We start from the raw sequence: 23,095 nt of genomic DNA on the forward strand, positions 1-23,095 counted from the left end.
AAACCTGATCCACCAAATGCCTCCTTAGGTGTTTGCCCATGGGTGTAACCAGGGCACGACTGGCTGGGAAGGCAACACTTGCACCTGCAGAAGGCACAGGTGAACATCAGCGTGGGAAATGTGAGGTCCGGGGGAGTTCAGGGCTCTCGTCCCTTGGGAACAGAAACATGCAAGAATCAGCACAAGGTGAGAGCTCAGCTTTCCCAACAGCCGGATTCAGGGAGCAAATCTGACAAGAGACACAGAAACTGCATCCTACCTCCAGCCTTCAAGAAAAACAACACATTCCTGCTTTCAGGCAGTGCCAAAGAACTGACTCAGTCTCCAAGGTCACCGTAAGCACTTCCTAATGGATGCTTTGCTGCCTTAAAACCTCAGTCTTCATTCCCGAGGCCTATAAAAACTAAAAAGGCAAAGCAAATGGTGAGTGCTACGGCTCCCTGGGGAGGCCGTGCACTGAGCATTATCACCTCCTCATCAAAATGTAAAACCCAGCTCTCCTCCTCATTAGTCTCCCGCTCTTAAAATAATGATTGTAAAACGGCTGCAGATGGCCTCATAGCAGGATGGAGGGGGGAGGGCACACTTTTTTCAAGTGGTCTGCATTTCCCACTTGAAAGAGGTGCTCATGGGGAGAAGGTCAAAACGAGCAGGGAAAGGTGAGTGTCAGCCCTTTTGCAGGGGTGCTGGCTTGGGCCACGGTCCCAAAATGCCCGGGAAACATGAGCTGAAGAGCTGCCACAGGGCAGTTAAACTGGGCCACTACCCGGCGGGGTTAATTAGCCACACAAACCTTGGCCTCAGCATGGGTCACTTCTGAGGGGTGATGCTTATACATCCTGCTGCTGCCTTTGGGATTTCAACCGAAACTGCTGCCTCTTCCTGAAAAACCTCCCATGCCAAAGGTTCACCCACACTGGGCACCAGAGCACCAGGCCCTGGTTTGTGAACTTGGGCAGAAGACACCTTCCCATGTGCCTGTCAGCACCTCAGAGCCCTCAGGGACCATGCTGACTGTGCAGATTCACTTCTAGGAAAAGGAACTCAGCACTGAGATAATAAGCAAAATGTATTTGTTTCTTGAAGTCTAATGAATATTCAGTGAACCATGCTGTTTTCAAAGAGATACAATTATAGCCCAGAAAGAGCTGAGCAGGAGAGAAGGCTTTCGAGCAAAACCCTTTCATGTTTATTTAAAAATTCTGCAAAGTCACGTAAGACTGCTCTGTTACCAGCTGTTCCCTCAAAACTGGTCACTGGATAGAGCCTTTTACAAGATTTTTTTCTAATGACATGATTATCTGTATGAAAAGGGGTGATCCTTTCTCACATCTCAGTTTACTCATAAGTGCAGGTCACAGGTCCTTGTTTGAATTTTGCAGAGCAGGCTGGAATGTGACATGGTGCAGCTGGGGTCAGCTGCAGGCTGATGAAAACAAGGAACTGTCAGAGGCACTTATAGAACTTACTGGCCATTTAAATCAGTACAACCACTTCTTTAGTGAGCAAAGGCATGTTTGGATTACAAAGCTGCACCCCAAGTTTTAAGAGGCCAGAGCTGACCCTTGGCTGGCAGCCAGATCTTACCAGGCATCCCCCAGGCCTGGAGACAAGGAAAACCTCTGTAGCTGAGATCCAATCTTCCCCAGTAGGAGGGCAAGGCTGCATTCCCTCAGCCTCAGACACAACAGATTCACTGGTGCACGCTAAACACCATTTTACATTCCACAGTCCACCGTGACATTCCAACACACGAACACGGTGCGAGTTCTTGACTCCACTTTCCAAGCATTTTGCCAATATTTGGAAAATATTCGAGTTCTTGACTCCACTTTCCAAGCATTTTGCCAATATTTGGAAAATATTCATCAGTGTTCTCCCCTTCTTTCAGTTCTTTGCCCCCCTTGGCAGTACCCCTACCATTTTCCAGCAGCTAAATGGAGCTGTATTTTTCAGGCACTACCAGCTTTTGCAGCTCCTATATTCAGCTGAGCTTGTAGGAAGGGCCTGCTCTGCACAGGCATCTCTCAGGCTGGGCTGTGTTAGAAGATGTGGTCGCAGTCAGAGGACAGACCTGCAGCACTGCCAGGGTGGGTCAAGCCTCAGACCAAGTCAAAACACACAATCTCACAGGAATTGTGTTTGGCAAGTTCACACACACCTTCCACTCCTTTTGCCTATGAACTTGCACGCATCTATGAGGGGTACGTTGTAGCCAAAGCAGAAATATATATGTATTTTATTATTTCACAAATAAATTTTAATATACATATATCTCCACCTGACAACACTTTGTTGTTTCTTCCTGGAGAAAACGTGCTGCTTCCATCCACGGGCAGCAGGGACCCTCAGCGACAGGCAGCAGCACGGGACAGGGTTGTCCGGCAGAGTGGAACTCCCCTCAGGGTCTGTGAGCTGGCAGAGGTCACCTGAAAGAAACAACACAGGTCTTCAGGCATGGAAAGGCTGGGGAGGATCCACTCTAATTTTAGGCTCTTCTGGCAGCAGCTGCTCTAGAGAACAGCACTGCAGGCAGGTCACCTTCACCACCACGTAGTCCCCCGGCCGGGCTCTGCCCGGAGCCCCGCAGTCCGCAGCATCCTCCAGCTCGGCGTCAGGGAAGATCACCTTGATGTTGCCGTCGTTCCTCCCACACAGCTCCGAGGCAGAGCGCTTGCTGGGCTGGAAGGAGGACAGGGAACATTACCTGCATGGCAATCGCTCTGATTCACTGCTGGGCTTTATTGCTTCGGGAATTAATTGAGCGCTATTGACGGTGTTAAACCCACATTCCATGCTGTTAAGCAACCCCTGGAACAGAGCCCTGTGGCCAGAGCTCCTGGGTGACACACACACCAAAAGCACTAATTCTGTGCTTGGCCAGAGACACATCCCTAACTGATCCCATCATTTCTGCTCAGCTCAACGCTCTGGAAAAACCAAGCTGTCTGCTTAAGGGTGAAGAAACAGTCTTGGGGAGTCCTGGGATTACGTGGGGAAAGCGAGAAGGGAGGGCAGAAGCGGTGACTGCTCTGCACAGGGCCAGCAAGAGGGGAAGAGGACTACTTGGTTTCAGGCACTCACCCCCTCGACCAGCACCAGCTGGTCCTGCCCCACCAGTGCTGTGTTGGCCCTGGCAGCCTCCTCTCGGAAGGCGGCGATGAGCTCCTCCAGCCGCCGCCTCTTCACGTCCGCGGGCACATCGTCCTGCAGCCGGTGATACGCCCGGGTCTTCTGCAAACACACCAAGCCAGTGTGGCCCCTCAACATCCATCCTGAGCTCAGAGCTTTGTCTGACCCCAGCCAGCTCTGCTGCTCTTCCAGCAACGGCTTCCCACGTGCTTAAATTCGTATTCACAAAGGAATTATTCCGGGTGCTCAGCACCAGCCGTGTCCTCAAGTTCCTCACATCTTTCTGCTCCACCTTTTAGGCAGAAGGTTTGATGTAGGGCACTGAGTATCAGTGGCTGTGAAACAGTTTTGCAGCTCCTGTGTGGGATGTGCCTGTGCCTGTCTGTCCACAAGGACAGGCAATGGATTCTTCTAGTTCTAGTCCCATGTGCTGAAACGTGCTCTATATTCCTTTGCTTCCTTATGTTTCCCAACCTCCTGTCCTCTTCCCCGTCAGCATCATATACTCTGGAGAGCATTCTAATGGGGATTTATCAACTATCCACTCTTCTCATGGAAATACCTTCTGACTCAACTGACAGTCCCTATAGCTGGGCTCCAGCCCAGCTCCCTCAGCACAGTCTTCATGAGCAAATAAAGCACCAGCAGCTGGGTCTCTGCAGACAGAGTTGCTTCCCTGCAATCGCTCTGGAGCATCTGCAGAGCCAGGTCACCAAGCAGTAACCAACCCTGACACTCCACAGAGGAGCTGGAAGCCTCCCAGGCACAACAACAGCCCTTGCAGAACCCCACACCCTAGAAGTCCTGCCTGTGAGAAAAAAAAATCTACCACTATACTACCTTGGGTATGATTTTCAATAGCTTTTAAAAACTGTGTTATTGTGAGAAATAGCACCGAGTAGTTAGGTGAAATGTCCAGAGATAACAGACTTCTCCATCAGGTCCTGCACTCACCTGTCTCACGCTGTAGGCAAACAGGAAGCCGACGTTGTAGCGGACTTCCCTCAGCAAGGACATGGTCTGCTGGTGATCTTCTTCTGTCTCCCCACAGAATCCAGTGATGAAATCGCTGCTTAAGCTCACTCCTGTAAGAGACACGGCTGTACACTTCCCTCATGGAAGAGGGGAATGCTTCACTCAGGAATGGACAGTGAGATACAGCTGTGCTGAGCTCAGACGAAGCCAAAGGGAACGCCCACCTGGGATGGAGTCACGCACGTGGTGCACAAGATCTAAATACGCTTCTCTTGTGTATCTGCAATGAACAGCACATGGATTTGCTCACTGGAAACCCACGAATCGGTGAGGAGAAAACAGCACCCCAAATCAGAGTGCAGGGCACAGGCTCCCCGCGGGGTGACCCACCCTCGCCGCATGGCCTCCAGCACTCGTGTGCTCCCGCTCTGGGCTGGGAGGTGCAGCTGTTTGCAGATGTTGTGTCGCTCCTGGATGAGCTGCAGGACCTGTGATAAGTGACCAGGAGATGTTCCAGATGGCTCAACTCTACCAGGGTCCCAAGAATGCCTGGGTAAAAGCCAGTGAGCTGCAAATCTGCAAGCTTCAGCCCCAACATCCCTGTCCCAGGAGCTGCTGTTCCCAGTCTGAGATTCCACGTTCCCTTCGGGAAGACAGCACAGTCCACATCTCACAATTTAGAGCTGCCTCCCTGCCTGCAAGCAGAGGTCCAGGTGTTTATTTTACACTTGCCTCATCAGGAAAATCCTTGGGGTGTGGAGAGGTGAAACGGATCCTCATTTCTGGATCAATCCTAGAGACCTGGTCCAGCAGGTGTGCGAAGCGCAAACCTCCCTGTTTGGCTTTGTAGACTGTGCTAAAGCCACGGCTGAGGCCTGGGGCAGCTGCTGACTGGAACTGCACCTCAGACAGGTCTCTATAGCTGTTGACGTTCTGACCCAAGAGGGTCACTTCTTTCACTCCCTACAAAATAAACAAGAGAGGAAAAAATATAACCTGAGCAGGATGGACAAGCTGCAAGGGCAGTCATGGTTTTACTCAAAGGATTTTCCAGGGAAGCCCTCCTTTCCCTGTCTATCATGGAGTATTACAAAAGGAATCAAAAAACCAGTGGTGGAACCCCAGAGTAACCTCATCTCCACAGATAAAGGCAGAGATGGTTAAATGTATCACTGAAAACACTGCTACCAAAACCCACCCTTCCTCCCATGGCTTGGGACAGGTGGGAGGAGGCTCTGCCTCACCTGATCCGAGAGCATCCTCACTTCCTGCAGGATGGATGCGATGGGGCGGCTCCTTTCCCGGCCTCGGGTGAAGGGCACGATGCAGTAGGTGCACATGTTGTCACAGCCCCGCATGATGGACCTGCCCAGACGCAAAGCACAGGTCACACCACGACTGCTCTGCAAGAACCATCCATGCTGCATCCTGCCCTGCTTTGTGCCCAGCACTGCTGCCTCCAGCCAGCTCTGCACACAGACCAGCTCTGGGCACAGCTCTGCAGTTTACCTCACACTCCCCTCCACCCACCCTGCCTTTGGCTTGCCCTGAGCTAACACCTCCTGATTCTTCATGCACATTCCCAAGAAAGTTGAAAAGAACAAGGCACAGACTTCCACTGCAGCCTGGCAGTGACCAAAGGTCCTTCCCACTCTCCTGCAGAGAGCAGTACTGTCCTTCCGTATGCTATGGCCACACAGAGCAGAGTGAGGTTTCATGTTTGGGAGTGTTATTATCAAAACTAAACAAACAGAAATAAAATCAACAGAAGTTACAATGTGTGGGGGATTAGAAGAATAAATAACAGAACCTAGGGCAGGGCATCACAGGAAGCAGGGGATGAGAGAGGCACAGAAGTCAGTGGGACAGAAATCACTCAGCACAGCATCAGGCTGAGGCAGTCAGCATTCCCAAAGGTGAGGGAGAGAAGTCCATGACAGCCAGAGCTTGGGGCAGGCTCTCCAGGACTCAGTCACACAGTGAAGCAGCAGCAAACACACATTTTGGTGAATTCATGCCTCTGGGCTGCCGGGAGTGAGTGCAGCCAGACACTGCATCTCCTGGCCACTGCTGTCACCGGCACGTCTGCTCTGCACAGCAGATTTCCAAACCAGAGCCACAGAAAGAAGCACTGGGAGAAGGTACTTACACAAACGCTGTCGTGCCACCTGTACTAGTCTGGACAGGTAGAATGTCTGCATAAGTCTCATCTAGGGACAGCAGGACATTGGCAGCTTGCTGGCCAGACTCTGCCACAGCCAGCAGCCGGGGCAGGTCGCGATAGGCATCCGGGCCTGCCACGACATCGACCAGCTTCTCCCTGTGCAGAATCTCCTCCTTAAGCCTCTCAGCCATGCATCCTGCAACAAAAGGAGAACAGTTCTTGTGAGGCAGTGCCCACCCCCTGTTACAGCTCCACAGCCCTTCCCAGCTGCTTTCACCCCACGGAAAAGGCGGGTGCTGCCAGAGGGGAACAGTGACTGCAGTCTGGTGGTACCCAGGATCCCGATGCGCAGGGGTGCACGAGCCTGCTGCCGACGGGCCTTCAGCGCCTTGAGGTGCTGCAGCCGGTTCCAGATGGCCTGCTCTGCCTTCTCCCTGGGGAGACAGGAAAACTGGTTGTTCCAGCTGTTGCACTTTAAAATTGCCCCAGCCTGAAGCACTTTCTGAGGAGAATTCAGCTAAAGGGAGGGAATCATCCGCCTGATGGACCCGATGGCAAGCTATTTGTGTTGTGGGGATTATGTCTTAACTCTATCTTATCTATTATCACTTTACTTGCTTGGAAGCATCTATGCTGCAGAAAAAACAGACTAAGCTCTTGGGGAGAAAAAGTACCGTAGCCACAGTATGAGCTACACTGTAAGTGACAATGAGCATTCAGGATCTTCCCCATTCAAAAAAACCAAGCAAAGTTCCCTTTGTATTTATATAAAATTGCCCTTAACTATATTTCTCACACTTCTGAAGTACTAGACACCCTGTACTAGACACCCACTTAAAGAGAAAACAGAATATTAAAAAAATAAAATCATTAAAGCACTGACTGTGCAGGTCTCTCACTGCTCATGGCATATACACAGAGCTTGCACCACCAAACAACTTCTCACTACATAAAAAAGCAATTTTTAGCACAAATAATGTTTTAAATCGTGGCATCAGCCAGCTCTACCCTCAACTAAACAGTCACTTTCACACCTGCACACTCTTTTCCTCACACAACACATGTATTGCTTTGGTTTTCAAATGGAAATTCCTTAAAAACTGTCCAAAACCAGCAGCGATAAAAGTTTCCTTACCTCACGGAACAGGTGACAAGGAGAACCACATCTGCCTAAATTGAAAGCAACAAAAAAGGAAGAATTCATAAAAGCCAAATGATAAGTTTCTCATGCCCTGCCTGCGTAACCTGAAGAGGCAGACTATAAAACTCACTTAAGTCAGGCAAAAAGACCTGCCTGAGCACACAGTGGGTTTCAACAAACAGAAGTGCAAGAAAGTAAGAGAAGACAAGTAGAGTCTTCAACTAAATGACAGAATTAAACTCAAAGATGAGTCAGGAGGACCCTGCTGTGTCTAATCCCTCTCCAACTGAGAGGGAGCCCAGCAGTTTAAAGAAAAAAGACAACCCACAGCTTTCTACCACACTTGTTAGGTAGTTTCCTCCACTCCGCAGAACTCAGTTTGCAAAAATCACAACATCCTGCAGGACTGCACTCCAGAGGAAAGCTGGGACTTGCAGGCACAGCCAGGGCATGAGGCCCCCACAGCCCTGCGCTCCAGGAGAGTTGCCAAGGTGCTGCCTTACCTCATCCAGCTCCTTTGTCCTGGCATAGCCATTCCTCTGCAGGATGGCCCAGGCGATCTCCGTGTCGTTGACGTTCATCTGGCAGCCGTACGTCTCCAGGTAAACTGCAACACAGGCAGGGACCTGCTCAGCTTCCATCCACAGCCTGTTCTGTGACCTTCTCTATAGGAAGAAGCCTTCAATCCTACCACTGGAGTTAGAGAAGCAGCTGCCTTCACCTGCAGCCCACAAAGGATAACCGAAGGACACACTCCGAGAAGCCCACATGCTCAGAGCATGTCTCTGCAACGCGACAGGTCTGGGCCGTGGAGCTGCTGTGTCCTTACTGAGATACAACTCTCAGTGCAATGAAAACCGTCCCCTCCCCAGGGCACCGCACCCAGGGCTCTGCCATAGCCTCGCTGACAGCCCAGCCCAGCGGGCAGGTGCCAGAGGAACGCCCTCCCTGCCCAGCTCCGTGGGGGGGACACACACACAGAGCCTGCTCCCTGCCCAGATCCGTGACGGGGGGCACACAACCCACTCCCTGCCCAGCCCCACGGCGGGGGAGACACACCAGGGCGGAGCCAAGGACTAAATTCCTGCTAGTACCAAAACCCCCTCAGGGCCCCAAAAGCTCCCAAACAACCCGCTTCCCCCCCGTTAGGCTGACCCCACGAGCCCCGCGGACCTGCAGACCCACAGACCTTTCGGGGCCCCGGGGGCAGAGCCCGTCTCGGGCGGTGGCCCCGTCTCCCTCATGGCCGCTGCCCTCAGGAAGTGCCGCAGGTCGGGCCCCGCGGGCAGCGCGGCCCCGCGCCCCTCCGGCCGCTGTCCCGGCCCGCAGTGCGCTCTGCGGGCGGCCCCGGTGCGGGGCCCGGCCCTGGGCGGGCGCAGCAGCCCCGCCGCCCGCAGTGCTCGGGCCCCAGGCAGCATGGCCGCAGCTGGGGGGGCGCTTTGGGGGACGGACCGGCCGGGTGGGCCGACAAAGAGGCCCGGCCGCCGCTCCGCGCCCCTCGGCGCCGCGTTCCGCCCCGCCGCCGTTCTGGACCCGCCCCGCTGCCGCGCGGCGCCGCCGCGGAAATCGCGGAATTATGGAATGATTTAGGTTGGAAAAGGTCATCGAGATCATCCGAGATCATCAAGTCCAACCTATGACTGAACACCATCATGTGGCACTGAGTGCCATGTCCAGTCTTAAGCGCTCCAGATTCGGTGACTCCATCACCTCCATGGGCAGCCCATTCCAATATCTAATCACCCTTTCTGTAAAGAAATTCTTCCCGATGTCCAACCTAAACCTCCCTTGGAGCAGCTTAAGACTAGATCTTCTAATCCTATTGCTTCTTGACTGGAAGAAAGGGTCGACCCCCACCTGGCTATGACCTCCTTTCAGGGAGCTATAGAGGGTGAGAAGGTCTCCCCTGAGCCTCCTTTTCTCCAGGCTAACCCCCCCTAGTTGCCTCAGCTGCTCCTCACAGGACTTGGGCTCCAGACCCTTCACCAGCTCCATTGCTCTTCTCTGGACACGCTCCAGCTCCTCAATGTCCTTGAAATGAGGGACTGGACACTGCACTCGAGGTGTGGCCTCACCAGTGCCCACTGCAAGGGGGACAATCACTGTCCTGGTCCTGCTGGCCACACTATTCCTGATAGAAGCCAAAATGCCACTGGCCTTGGCTGTCTGGGAACACACTGGCTCATGTTCAGGACACGGGCATTCTGCGGGGTCTCAACATGGCTGTGACAATGGGAACAGATGAGCCCAGGGGTCCCGCTCCCACTCCCACTCCCACCTGGCCCAGTGCAGAGAGCCCGGTGTGGCCCCAGGCACAGACAGTGACACTGACACCACGGCCCCGGCGCCAGCGCCTTTATTGCTGCTCAGAGGCCCTGGGATGAGGAGGGAGGGAGGGGAGGGGGTGGCTGGGGGCAACGGACCCTCAGCTCTCAGTAGTACTGGGTAAGGTCCCAGTGAAGGGACAGGGGGTTCAGCCCTGGGGGTGCTGCTGCCCCTGGCCACAGTCCAGGCCAGGGCAGTGGTGCAGGACACTGGCAGGATCAGTGGTGTTTGTCTCCTGCAGCAGGGCCAGGGGCAGGGAAAGGTGAAGGAGTCAAGGGGGTATTTTCAGTGCTGGAGGTCCCTCATGGCCTTCTCTTCATGCCTTAGGTTGGAAATGAACGTCTGCTCCGAGCAGCAGGAAATTCTGGGAAAAAGAGAGAAAGTGCTGGACTGACACCAGCCCTGGCAGCTGTACTCCCCAGCACCCATCATACCCCAGGAGGGAGACGGGATTGGCACGTGGCTCTGCCAGCCCCTGTGCCTAATTTTCACCCTGGCAGGCTCTGGAGGCATTTCACAGCCACTGTGGTGACACCCCTCTGGGGTTTCCCTAAGGCTCCCCACCATAGGGGCTCTCTCCACTCCCCAGGACCCGGCACAGCTCCTTCCACAGGGGCTGACAGGCTCCCATGCCCTGCAGGGAGCAGCTGTGTCCCACCTCACAGCATCCCAACAGACATTGCCCATGGGGCAGGGAGGGGGCTGGGGGCTGACACTGCTGCTAAAGATGCTATAAAAAGTGTCATGGGAAATTGAAGCCCCGGGTTCAAGAACTGGAGAAGGATGTGATGCTGCCCCAGGCATCCACCGTGCAGATGGGAAAAGCAGGGCTCTGGTTTGCCACTGGGCTGTTGAGATCACCCTCCTGCCTGCTCCCTCCCAGCATGGCTGTGGGAACTGGATTTGGAGCTGTGATGGCTGGCAGGGGCTCAGGGGTGGCAGGATGGTCCCCAGCTGGGCCCAGGTGCTCCCCCTCACTCACCTGGTGGAACCTTACGAAGGTATTGAGGAGCCGTATCCTGTCGGGCAGTGGCAGAGGGAAACCCTCATCTAACCGGGCTGGAAAAGACAACACATAGCTGCATTGGGATGGGAAGGGGAGTGAAGGGAGCACTGGCCACGCAGAGAAGGCAGCCACCTCCTCCCCCCAGCCCCTTCCTTGCCTCTGCTGCTCGCAGGGCAGGCAGAGGAAATTCCTCCCAAGCTCCACGGCAGGGCTGGGGGCTGCGTGTTGTGCCATGACAGCCCCCTGGGCCCCTCCAGCCGCCAGCCCCGCTCTGGTCTGAATTGCAGGAGAGGCAGGAGAAACAGGGAGTGGGGGAGAGGGTCTGGAAAGCATTAAGATATGCATAGGGCTCATTTTTTCCATTGCGTGTGCTGCTGAGAGCATGTCACAGTGGCAAGAGGATCCCGCCGCTTCACAGCCACCTCCTGCACGCTCTGTGGGCTTTACCCCTGGATCAGCCTTGGCAACAGGGATTTAATTAGTGAGCTGGGACCACTTGAATGGAGCAACCCGACTGGAGGCTGCTCCAGCACCCCCATTCCCCCCAGCAGGTTCTTACCATTAAGACGGGGGAGCAGGATATCGGAAGCAAAGATGTTCATTATGGACTGCAGCAGTCGCACCTGAGGAGCGGGGAGAGGGGGAGGAAAAGCTTTAGCCTGCAGGACAAGAGATGTGCAAGCACTGGAGGATAATTAGGAAAAGAAAAAGGGATGAGGAGTCGGGATGAGCACACACTTTGCCAGAGACCAGCAGCCTTGTCTGGCCACACTGGCAGGGTAGGAAGTGCGGGGGTGAGAGCAGCAATGGATCTGGCTCTGCATCCTCTCCCAGCCTTGCAGGCTGAGGCAGGATCAGTGTGGGGTCCTGAGTGCACCCCCAGGTCCCGTGTTGTGGGGCAGGGGCAGTGAGCTCTCTCCTTAGCCCCCAGCAGGCTCTCAACTCCATACTGGGGATTCTGGTCATGCTCAAGGATAACTTACCTGGAAAGTGCCGACAACAGAGTCCTTTAGAGAGAGCTTGATCCTGCACAGGGACAGAAGTGGTGCTGTGGAGGATGTCCCAGTGAAGGGAGTAGGGATGTCCCAGTGGAGGGAGCAGTTCCACCCACTGATGGTCATGCAGATCCTGCTCCCTCCAGCCTCAGCTCATTCCCTCCACACCAGGTCCACATCCCTGGGACCTTCCCACCCACTCTCTGTCCCTGGGAGCCCAGAACAGAAACATCCCCAGTCACCCCCTGCCCAGCAGCGGACGCTCCCCTCTGTACCTGCCCACATTCAGGCTCCCAACTATGTGGCCAGACCTCACGTCGATGACAGCAGACACGTTCCCTGTCTGGGGAGAGAGCACAGAGCTCCAGCAGTGACCATCCCACCTCACCCCAAACCAGACACCCAGGAAACAGCTCTGACCAGCTGAAACACAGCGCGACCACTGCCCATCCGGGGGCATGTTTGCACCCAGCATTAAACGTGGCATTTGTCAGCCTGGGTATTTTTCTGTTGGGGACCCCCATTGCACTGACAGCACATGGCACCTCCCCTGGCAGGAGCTGGACAACAGGACTGAGCACAACTCAAACTCTGTCTTTGCCTCACTACTTGCAGGTTGTTCATGAACTCACCAGGCTGAGGACAAAGAGAGGAGCCAGGCTGGAGTTGGGAAGGATGGCATAAGCCTGGACATCCACAACGGGCTTGAGTGAGATTCCTCCTGGTCCAATGTTCAGGAACGGGGCAGTGGGGGTGGACAGCCTGAGCTTCATTGGCATGTTCGGGTACATCTGCTCCAGCTGCATGGAAGCAGGGAGAGAGTGGGGACAGTGGCACAAACCTGAGCTGCTGGGGGAGAACACCTCTGTGTACAGGTGCTCTGGGGAGGCAGGGCTGGACTGCTCACCTGGGGAACAAAGGCTGAGAAGGTGGAGGTGTTCAAGTGGAAATCAACATCCTTCGGGATCTGCAGGGAGAGGACTGTCACGCTGGGGCAATGTGGCATAGCAGAGCCCCTGGCGAGCCCACCCGTCCCCACGCGCTGCCGTGCTCAACAGCCCGGCCTCATCCCACAGCCCCAGCTCTTCCACTGGGGGTCCTCCAAGACCTCTGGCTGCCAGCAGAGCTCCTCAGCAAATGGAATCCCTGCCAGGGGCTTGGGGCCAGCCTTATCCCTCCTGCACCGCTCACCATGGCATCCGTGATTTCGAAGACCAGTGCCCCGGACATGTGGTAGGCGAAGCCGGCTGTGTTGAAGAAGTAGCTGGAGGCCCCGAAGTAAACCATGCGATCGTGATCCGAGGGCAAGGACAGCGGCAGTGGTGAGAAGGGGACAGTGGAACGGTGGGCCAGGGAGTAGAATTCACCCTGGGAGAAGGGAGAGAGTTGGAGAAGGAGGGCAAATAGTGGTGGGGCTCAGCTCCTGACCCAGGCTGGCAAACAACGTTTGCAGCAGGTACCAAAACCTCGTTACCCACCCGCCTGTGGCAATGGCATTGGCCAAATCAAGTGTCCCCAGGGCAGCCTCTCACCTTCAGCCCTGTGTCCAGGGACTGGGCAGTAGCCACTGGGGGTGCCACGAAGGAGTAATCAATCCCAGTCCTGGCGTCTATCTTGGCCGTGACTGTGAACACAAGGCAGAGAGGTGAGTGAGAGGGAGATGGCTGGGAAATCTGGGAGCAGATCACCCTGACTGCCATTCAGGCAGTGTTGCATCTGGGCTTCCTGGTGCATCAGCTCCATACCAGCTGCACATGTGCTTGCTTCTGTTTAGAAGCAAAAAATCCCATTTTCCTCCTGGCTGTTTCTCAGCCATGCAAACCGACTCCTGGACCTGAGAAATGGCTTGGGTACCCCAGCTAAGGCAGCCCAAGCCCCTGCCAGTCCTGGGGCACAGCTCCTGGAGGGGTCTCCACAGCCAGACAAAGTGCACAGTAACATGTCTTTGCTGATGAGGTCCTCCCCAGCTCCCAGCTTGGATGCAGGAATACGAGGAGGTGGGGGGTGGACACAAGGTAAAATGCTGTTCTCATGGCTGGGAAAGGCTAAGAAAAACTGGTCCTAAACCCCCATGCAGCCCCCTGGTACCTGGCAGGGTCCGGGCGTATGTCTGGAGCTCCTTGTGCACAGATTCAGCCACGCTGTCACAGACCTGTGTGAGAGAAAGGCCACGGAGCTGAGCAGGGGCAGCCAGGTCACAGCCCCCACTCAGAGCCGAGGCCACACTCCCTGCTCTGCTGCCTGCTGCTGGGTTTATTCCTTAACAAAGCCTAGTTAAATAAAAGAGTACACAGTGATGATTTTCTCCATTCATCAGACAGCACATTAAGTGTCCAAGATACAAGCAGGGTTTATACCATTCCCTGGTGCAGGAATGAACCGTGAGCTGCCAGGACTTGGCCAAAGCAGAGCAACTGAAGGGGTTAACCTACCCTACAGGGGCAGAAGCACTGATTGCACTGTAGCTGAGCTTTCCTGAGCTCCTACAACCCTGTGCCAGGACAGAAGAGCACATCCCTTTGCTGCTGTCATACCCGGCTGAAGCCCTGGCATTAGTGGGGATTTAATCCAGGAAATTTACTGTGGGGCACAGTCCTGCAGGTGGCTGAGAAAATCTGCAAAGCTCCTTCCATTGCTTTTGCTGTATTATCACAGAAACTACCAGCAGGATCCAGCCATCATCTCTGACCAGGCATGGAGCCCACAGAGCTGATGGCGAGATGCAGCACTGCGGAGGGGCAGTGACTACACTGACAGTGATGAAGCTGCTGGCTGGGCAGTGCCAGGGAGGAGGAGGGACAGAGCCTTGGGCATGGCTTTAGAGACAGCAGGTTGCTGCTCTTCCCTGTGCCCAGCAATATTTGTTTGTCTGTGCTGGAAAAGCCCCATTGCTTCCTGCAAGGACGTTGCTGCAAACAGGCAAACACAGCCCTGGTCCCAGCGACCAGGATTTCCCTGCGACCTGGATTTCCCTGTGACCTGGATTTCCCCATGACCTGGATTTCCCTGTGAGCTGGATCTCCCCGGGAATGGTGCCTCAGCACTGGGGGCACGAGGAGTGTCCAAGCATGTGCAGTGAGAGCAGGAGGCAGACACAGGCTGCCCAGGCTGGGTTGGGACTGAGCTGTGCAGAGGGGGTTCCATGGCAGTGCACTCCCTCTCCTGCCCCTCACCCCTCGCACCATCACTCACACAAAGACACCAAGGAATGTGTGTGGGGCAGAGAGTGCCCAGAGGAGGCAGAGAGGGCAGCAGGGTCCCCTCACAGTCCCAGAGCTGCCCTCCTTCGAGGGGGCAAAACAGCAGAAAAGGCCTCTGAGTCCCAGTGTGGCTCCTGCTGCCAGGCCATCTGCTGTCCCAGCCCCCAGGGGCCTTGGGAAAGGCACTGCATGGTATTGGGAATAGTGCCCAGGCAGGATGGGATCTGCCTCAGGAGTGGGATTTGCCTGTTCTCCAACTGCCTCCTTCCCGAACAAGGTTCACATCCAGGGAGGCTGTAACTCATGCCAGTTATCCTTGTAGTAATTATTGCTAACAGCTTGTTTCCATGTCTTGTTGCAGGTCTCCTTCATGTCAGTGTCTGTACCAGGTGGTGGTACCAGGGCTCCCTGACCCCCCTCCGTAAAACAAAACAGCAAGTGTCTGAAATCCAGGAATGAGAGTTTCCCCCCCAGTGCTCCCCAAAGCCCTCCAGAGCACAGCTGGTTAAAGGACAGCTCTGATCAGGTTCCCTCTGTTACAATGAGTTTGGCTGAGGCATAAGATCTAATTAACTGACCACATGGAAAGAAAAGTCTTTGTTAATTAGGAACCAATTACACTGGGCTTTGGCAAAGGCTGCAGGTTTCAAATTCAGCCTGAGACACATGATGCTATGGAGCCTGCAATGCCCGTTTTCACCAAATTGGCAACACAGTCCTGTGCTCTGGTTCTAGTTACATCCCTGCATCTGCTCCAATTCTTCCAGCACATCAGCTACAAGTGAGGGCTAAAGACCATCAGAAAAACACAGAGCCCTGCCCTACACTGCTCACGTACCTTACTCTCCAAAATCTTCTTGAACTTGGACTCAACAGCACTGTGGAAGAGGTTGTAAAGCCACCTGCAGAGAAACACAGAGAGGAGCCCTGTGTCTAGCTCCGGAACTGCTGCAGAAGTATGTGCCCAGTATGTCTATCTACCCTAGAGATGTGGGACCTTGGGAACATTGTTCCCATACCAATTTGACTTCTGGCTTTGCCTCAGGGTTTACATTTGCAAACAGACCTGCTGGTAAACCACAAAAGTCTGGTATCTGCCTTAACTGCCCCTAACCCCCTTAAATGTGCAGCCACAGCAGGAGAAATCAGGCCAGATTTAAGACCAGGCAAGCTCAGATATGCCAACATCTTACTCCTTGCACCAGGGCCACATTCCAATGGCAGGGCTACATTCCCACAGCAAATGGGCCAACACACAGTGCTTCCAGATCTCCCAGTGAAGTTACGTACCCAAATTTGCCCGAAAAGAGCACCCGGACTTTGGAGATGCGGGTGCTGCAGTCTGAGGTGCTGATGGTGGGTTTCCCAGTGGTGTCACTGCCCAGCCTCAGGCTGATTTTGATGTAGACATTCTCTACCTTCAGGTCAAATGAGCCGTGGTCCCGGCTGCAGGGAGAGGGGGATGAGAAAGGGATGTTTCTCAATGCCAAGGCCTGGTGAAGGGACCTCAAATCAGCTCTGGCATGGATCAATCTAACTCAGACTTCTTGTATGGTGCATCCAGAGGAGACTGGGAAAGTTGTTAAACTCAGGAAAAACAAATTTCACTGGCACATAAAGTAGGAAAGGTAACCTTTAAATAGAGGAGAGTGAGAGCAAGTAGGGGCGGTGGAAAAGAGACCTGAGAGTCCATGCACAGCTCTCCCATCATGTGTCCTGTTCCTGCCTCCCACCCTGTTTTATCTGTCATATCTGGGGCAGCAAAGTGACAGCTTCCCAAAACACACAGGAGAGGGAGAGGAGGAAAAACCTGTCCAGATCCAGAGAGGGAGACACAGAGTGAGCACCCAAGCAGGGAGGGGAGGAGCTGGGCACGCACATGAAGAGCATCTTCACCCGCCAGTCCCCATCCAGCTCGGCGAAGGCGTTGGAGATGGCAACCTGCAGGCCCACGTTGGGGACAGGGGAAATCCGTGAGTAGGGCAGGTGGAAACTGCGAAGGCGCAGTCTAAAAATAAATGAATAAAAAGAAAAGTTATGTTACAGTGGTGGGAGCACACGGCTGGGGAGTCACTGCAGTGCCCCAGTTCTGCTGCAGCAAAGCTATGCCTGGCAGGGACACACAGAGCAGAGTGGTGCCTTTGGGAACGTGGTCCTTGCAGCCACCCAGGCAGCAGCTCCAAAACCTGTGCAGCAGGAGTGGAGGCAGCAGGGAGCTGGGATATCCACAGGGGCTGGGCTCCTCCTCTGTGTGGAGATGGGGGGCCCTAGTCCTACAGGCAAGGCTACCTCCACTACCTGGTCTTCGATTTCACAAACTCCACCCACACCCAGAGTACCATCACCCCAGTTCCCTTTTCCCTTTGGGCAGGGGGTGAAGCAGGAACATCTCTGCCTGTACCAAGGACAGGGCCAACATCTCAGGGAGCTGTGGAGGTGACAGGATGCTCCTCACTGCTCCAGGAGGTCTCTGCCCCCCCCCCCCTTGCCCATCGCCTGGGTTGGGCGCTGGCAGGGCTCACCTGGAGAGCTCATAGTGCACCTTTCCCACACGCAAGACACGAAAGTCACCCGACATGTCTGGCAGCGTCAGCTCAGCCAGCTTCTTCTCCAGCATCGCGATTCCATGCTGATGGGCTGCAGGGACACGGGGAGAGCATCACTGCCACCGCTGCCACAGGAGCTGGAGCGCACTTCGGGCATGCAGAGGAAGGATCATCCAGGTGATGCTTTCCATCTCTCAGGTGGGCTTTAAAGTTAGTCTCCTTCTACAGAGCCAGCCCCGTGAGCACCCAGACGAGGTTGCCTGGTGTCCTGCTTGCAAGCCCCAGGGCAAGGTGGTGGCCACAGAAAGGAGAAAGAGGTCCCAGTCCTCGCTCTCCAGGCTGTGCACTGTGTGAGGAGCATGGGAAGTCCCAGGCTCCAGGCTGCTCCATGCTCAGTGCCAGCAGGAAAAGCTGGATGAAGCCTGTGTCCTAAGGAGTAGCACAGCATCAGTGGGTGCTGATGCCTCCCTGCCTCTGTCTGGGAAGGGGAGTCACGTCCTCTCCCGCACGGCTGGCAGAGCTGCCAGCTAAATGAGCTGTTTCTCACACAGTGTATTTCAATCCATAACTGTGCTCTGCTGGAGCCAGGGCTCTGCCTGCCTCCATAAAACCAGCACAGGGCCCATCCATCTCTGTCACTTCCCTACCCTGCAGCTCCCCACCTCCTCTCTCCTCCACAGCTCACTCCTCCAGGGCTCATGGCTCAGCTGCCCAGACATGTGCCATGGGACCAGCCCCTCCCTCAACACCTGCGTGCAGCTCTCCAAGACCCCACAGGTCTGGTCCCCTCTGCAGGGGCTCCATCAAGCTGGGGGGTGAGGGGGCCAGATGGATGTAAAAGGGGAGGCCCTGGGCGATGGCGCATTCGGCACCCCTGTCCAAGGATTCTCCCATCCTGACCCAGGACCCTGTGCTCTCCACAGGGGTACCCATGGCTGAGAAGCCCCATCCTGCCCCAGGACCCTGCACTTCTCACAGGGGGCCCAGCTCTACCCCTCTGCCACCAGCACATCTGCAAGGAGAGAAATCAAAAGCAGAACCCACCGTAGTCCAAGCCTGCCTGGGTGATCCTCACCACAAAGCCGGGGTTGGTGGCTGTGGTGAGTGCCAGGCATAAGGCCAGTGCCCCGCAAGCCACTGCCAGGCTCTGCACTCCCATCCTGGCTTCCCGCAGTGCCGTGCTCTCCCTGCCCACACCACCTTTATATCCCTGCCAAAACGGGAACCTCTGGAGAGGGAGGCGTGTGGAACCAGGCGGGGCGTCCCCAGATCCACAGGGCTTCCTGCTCGGCCACCGCCCTGCTCCTCTGTGCCACTGGCACCGTGGCACCTGTACCCAGCGGCACAGCTGGTGCCTCTCATCAAAGGCAGGGAAGGGGCAGTGGAAACTCAGAGGCAACAGCCCAGTTTCCAGCTCTCTGTCAGTGCCAGCAATCCCTGCATGCAGCAGCAGCAGGTGCTCAGTGGAGCAGAGCTGGGTTTGGCAGCAGAGCCTGACAGAGACACGTTCCTGCACCCCAAGGCTCTGGCACAGGGATCCAGCCCAGAGCAGCCATGCACAAGAGGAGACATCCACCACTCCAGGATCAAGCCCCAAAGACAACACTTCTGGGGCCCTGGCAGGTCACAGCTCTTGTCACATTGGCTGGAGACAGGAGCAGGAGCTGGGTGCAGGCAGGTGGGGGCAAGGGGGGAGCAACCCCGTGGCCCTCAGCTGGGAGAGCTGGGCTGGCTGATCTCTCCTTGCAGGACAGAGGTGAGGGAAGAAGAAATGATTCAGTTACTTTCATTTCCTGTTGGGGTCCAGGCACAGGAAACCCGCAGCTGCTGATGCAGGCAGATCTCATGCTGGATCCAGGGAAGTCCTGGCTGCCAGAGGCAACATCCCTGAGCCAAGCAAGGATGTTGTGAAATGCAGCTATTGCTCAAGCAGAGCCACTGGCATGGCACGGCCATCCCCCGGTGCTGCAGCCCCAGGAGACCCCAAGGGATGGGGCCACAGGGAACTGAGTGTCTGTGCTGGAGAAACCCGGCACGTGGAGAGCAGGGATGGAGAGACCAGTGCACTCAGTTCCCCTCTGCCTTTCTTCCCATGAGCTTTTGGTGAGGTCACTTGCAGGCTGCCTGGCAGACACCCAGCAAATGCCCACCAGGCCTGTATGAATGGCTACAGCTTTGGAAAGTGGCACTGCAGTCACTGTCAGCTCTGAGACCCAGGGCAGGGAAACAGGGACATGGCAAGGACGGCGCCTTCAGAGAGGGACAAACCGTCCCGGGCAGAGCCGTGTTCCACAGGCACCCAGCACCATCCACAGGCTGTGATCCTCAGTGCCAGCCCAATCTATCCCTGGCAGCCAGGAGCCCATGGGCAGAGCTCCTTTTGCCCAGAGCTCCTTTTGCCCAGAAAGAAGCAGCCAAGGGCAGAATTGAAGGGTGAAAGGCCAAATCCCCACTCACATCCTCCACAGCACCATGATCCTTCCTGTCACCCATCACCAGCTCTTTGCTGAGTCTGGCTTGTTTCAGAGGATGAGCACCCAAACCTCCCGTGGTGACACCCCCACCTCAACAGGACTACTTCAGACCAGCAGTCAAGACATTCAGGAGGAGCACTGAGGAATCAGAACATCTTCCATGAGGAGAAATGAAATTTTATAGGGAGCAGCACAGATAGGAAGCAAAACCAGGAAGTCTTCCTCCTGGATTTGAGCAAATTTTGAGGTTGAACTGAAAAAAGCCTGCAAAGAGCCGAACCCTAACCAGACACTCCCGTGTTTGGCAAGGAACAGCCAAAACCACATCTAAAGTTTGACACACAGGATGCTCCTAGGAGTGCTTCCTGCAAGGGATGACAGAAGGAACTGAGCGTGAAATCCTGCCCTGTTTGACCCAGCCTTTCAGATGGGAAGGGGCTTCTCCTGCTGAGCTTCTCTGCCCATTCCAGGAGCGTGAGGGCTCCTCTGCTGGGGAGAGGCCAGTCCCCCCTGGCTGCTGCAGAAGGAATGGGCCATGGTCAGATGGGAACCAGTAGCCCAGGAGGGCAGGGACTTGCAGGAATTACCTTTCCAGTGCTGCCACTGTCCCCTGCTCAGATCAGGACACCGCTCCCCGCTGTCCCCACGACACCCCTTGCTCCCCAGGCCAGAGTTCCCTGTGGCCCCACACACTCCTCGGCACGTGCAGGCGGTTCCCCATCCTGTCCCAGCTCTTTCCACATCTCTCCCATGATACAATGGCCCAAACCACCCTGCAGCCACGTGCTAGGATTCCCCAGGGATCACAGGGGCTGGGCTGGGGCAGTGCTGCTTTGGTGAGCAAGGACATCCAGGCACGTTTGCCATCTGCAAGGAAATCCGGACACACCCGTGTCCCGCGGTGCCACAATCACCCCGGGAATTCCCCCGACGGCGTGTGCCGGTGCCAGAGGCAGCACTGCTGCTGCTCACCAGCCTTCCACTGGCAGGCGTATGTGGGCTGGGGAAACACCGGGGAAAACCCGGGGACTCGGCAAGGAAAGCGAGAGCAGCCCGGATGGGTTTGGAGGGAACTTGGAAAGAAAAGTCAACAGCTCAAAATAAAACCTCCCACATCCATTTCCAGCCAGGACAAGTTCACTGTCACCAACAGAACTGGGCTGTGACCAGGACCTGTGGCCACTGTGGTCATCCCTAGACCAGCAGGCACTTCATCAGAGCTCAGAGAAACACTGTCAACATCGAGGTGTGGGGAGCTGCAGCTCCTGCCCACTGCCTCATGTGTGGTGTTGCTGCCAGCCTGATGCTGCCCACTGTCACCTGCACGTCCCTGACAGCCTCTGACCCATCTAAAAATACATCTGGGGGACATGTGGGGGCTCCTCCATGGTTGTTTTCCCAGCTGCAGGCTCAGCGTGACCCAGCCACAGCTGTTCCTGGAGCTGGGAGGGCTCCAGGCCAGCGTGGGGTCGCTGCTGACGCCAGCCCTGACCGCTTCATCAAACAGAGTCAACGGGGACACCCGGGGACCCCAGAGCTCACACAGCCCCTGCAGGGCATGGCCAGCAGCAGGCAAGGACCCTGGGTGTGGGGACATAGGGTCCACCAGGAGCCCAGCCACAGACACCAACCCTGATGCTGGGCTCACCGCCCTTACCCTCCCTCCAGACCAACATCCCAGTGACATCCCAGGGGACCCCTGGGACCGGCACTGCAGTCAGTGTCTCTCCCCCCGCCAAGGGTTGCCTTCCCCCAGACAGGCGGGCTCCTCTCGCAGCACGCCAGCTCATGACACAGGGTATGGGAGCCTCGTGGGAGACAAAGGGGGATGCAGAGAGCCAAGGGGGTTGATTTTGCAGAAAAGTAAAAATAAAAATGCAGGAATGGTGACCTCGGGCAGAGCCTGGGGGGGATCTGAATGGTGGCTCTGTGCCGGCAGAGGGACAGGGCAGGAGGCCACATGAAGCCTGTCCCAGCAGCTGCTCGGGACAAACAGGACATGGAGAACAGGAGCAGCAGAGCAGGGTGAGCTCATGGGGTCAGGGGCCCCATGGTGGAAGGGGCACCCATGAGGCCCCAAAGAGCTCTGCCTTTTACTGGATGGGCTTGCTCCACAACAGCCTGACTCCCAGCTCTGAGCCTCACTGTCTGAGGCTGGCAGGAGGGGATGGGGAGATGCTTTGGGGGATGCAGAGCTGGACCCAGCCATGCTCAGTGCCCTCATAGGGTGGCCCAGCTCAGCACAGCTGGCAAAAGGCACCCCATGGTGCAGGTGGGGAGCTGCTGCTCTCGGTGCCAAGGTGATGGGGTCCCTCTGGGCTCAGCTCCACGTCTGTCCCCTCCTGCTTGCCAGTGCCACAGAGGGATTGATCCACTGTGCTGGTGCCAGGACCCGGTCAGTCACACTGCCTTCCTCCCTGCCCTCAGCCTGGTGCCCGTCAGGAGGCACGAGAGCCAAAGCAAGTTCTTGGGCTCATTTCAGAGGTGACTACACAATTAAAGAAGGTCACAGCCCTGAGCTCACGCTCCCCTGCTCTCAGAGGAACTACAAAAAGCCTGAAGCTGGTAAGCGAACTAACACAATTACAGGAGGAATCGGCTGCTGGTGGGGAGGAGGAGCTGCCCAGTTGGCCCCAGCTGGCACTGGGGATCCCGGGCAGGAGGCTGGGAGCCAAGGGCCAGCCCTGCAGGGAGCTGTGTGTGAGCTCAGCCCAGCGACCCAGCCCGGTCCCCACGGCCAAGCCTCTGCCCACCTGCACAACCCCTGGTGCCTGAGCCCTCGCAGCACTCGTGATCCATGTGGGCGACGGGAGGGCTCTCGCCAGCTCCCAAGGAAATGGGAAGCAAACGCGAAGGCCTCGCTGGCGCCGTCCTCCCTCCCACACGCCAGCAGCCCAGCTGCACCTCCTCCCGTCTCGGCTTGTTTTCACAGCCTGTCCTTTGGCCGCTCACTGATCCCTGGACAAATGTTCGTTAGCGAGACTGCCCCGGCAGCCTGCGGCCCACGCCGGGGCCGTCCCACCCGCCCTAGTCCTGTCTCCTTTCCCAGCCCCGGTCCCGGCCTCGAGCCCATTCCCACGAACATGACAGTGGAAATGACTCCAGCCTGAGCAAGAGGGTTTAAGAGTGCTGGACAC

The 23,095-nt window shown here is 56.0% G+C and overlaps 2 protein-coding genes across 2 annotated transcripts; both read right to left on the minus strand.

The window, feature by feature from the left end:
* Positions 1-2,340: 2,340 nt before the first annotated feature.
* CDK5RAP1 (CDK5 regulatory subunit associated protein 1) lies at positions 2,341-8,848 on the minus strand. Its single transcript, XM_051803177.1, has 13 exons — positions 8,602-8,848; positions 7,916-8,019; positions 7,407-7,441; positions 6,605-6,705; positions 6,257-6,467; positions 5,352-5,472; positions 4,840-5,070; positions 4,498-4,595; positions 4,332-4,387; positions 4,087-4,217; positions 3,085-3,234; positions 2,537-2,682; positions 2,341-2,424 (listed from the first exon to the last, which is right to left on the minus strand). Exons 1-13 carry the CDS (start codon positions 8,828-8,830, stop codon positions 2,349-2,351), a joined length of 1,689 nt encoding a protein of 562 aa, XP_051659137.1. The 5' UTR covers positions 8,831-8,848; the 3' UTR covers positions 2,341-2,348.
* Positions 8,849-9,752: 904 nt separating this feature from the next.
* On the minus strand, positions 9,753-18,675 carry LOC127478046 (bactericidal permeability-increasing protein-like). The gene is made up of 15 exons (XM_051803181.1): positions 18,529-18,675; positions 17,461-17,575; positions 16,818-16,946; positions 16,229-16,384; positions 15,777-15,840; positions 13,827-13,890; positions 13,271-13,362; positions 12,930-13,106; positions 12,646-12,705; positions 12,371-12,538; positions 12,014-12,081; positions 11,727-11,769; positions 11,303-11,366; positions 10,720-10,796; positions 9,753-10,101 (listed from the first exon to the last, which is right to left on the minus strand). Exons 1-15 carry the CDS (start codon positions 18,641-18,643, stop codon positions 10,054-10,056), a joined length of 1,440 nt encoding a protein of 479 aa, XP_051659141.1. The 5' UTR covers positions 18,644-18,675; the 3' UTR covers positions 9,753-10,053.
* Between the last annotated feature and the right edge of the window lie 4,420 nt (positions 18,676-23,095).

This window comes from Manacus candei, unplaced genomic scaffold, assembly GCF_025592945.1.
Source record: "Manacus candei isolate 608988 ecotype Guabito, Panama unplaced genomic scaffold, ASM2559294v1 h1tg000057l, whole genome shotgun sequence".
Lineage (NCBI taxonomy): Eukaryota > Metazoa > Chordata > Aves > Passeriformes > Pipridae > Manacus > Manacus candei.

Coding starts and splice junctions, on each gene's coding strand:
- CDK5RAP1 (XM_051803177.1), bottom strand. CDS start 8,830: ATGCTGCCTGGGGCCCGAGCACTGCGGGCGGCGGGGCTGCTGCGCCCG. Junction 5,473..6,256: donor GGTGGCACGACAGCGTTTGT/GTAAGTACCTTC, acceptor GCGTCTGGGCAG/GTCCATCATGCGGGGCTGTG. Junction 4,218..4,331: donor CGTGCGTGACTCCATCCCAG/GTGGGCGTTCCC, acceptor TGTCTCTTACAG/GAGTGAGCTTAAGCAGCGAT.
- LOC127478046 (XM_051803181.1), bottom strand. CDS start 18,643: ATGGGAGTGCAGAGCCTGGCAGTGGCTTGCGGGGCACTGGCCTTATGC. Junction 16,947..17,460: donor GTGCACTATGAGCTCTCCAG/GTGAGCCCTGCC, acceptor ATTTATTTTTAG/ACTGCGCCTTCGCAGTTTCC. Junction 13,363..13,826: donor ATACGCCCGGACCCTGCCAG/GTACCAGGGGGC, acceptor TTGTGTTCACAG/TCACGGCCAAGATAGACGCC.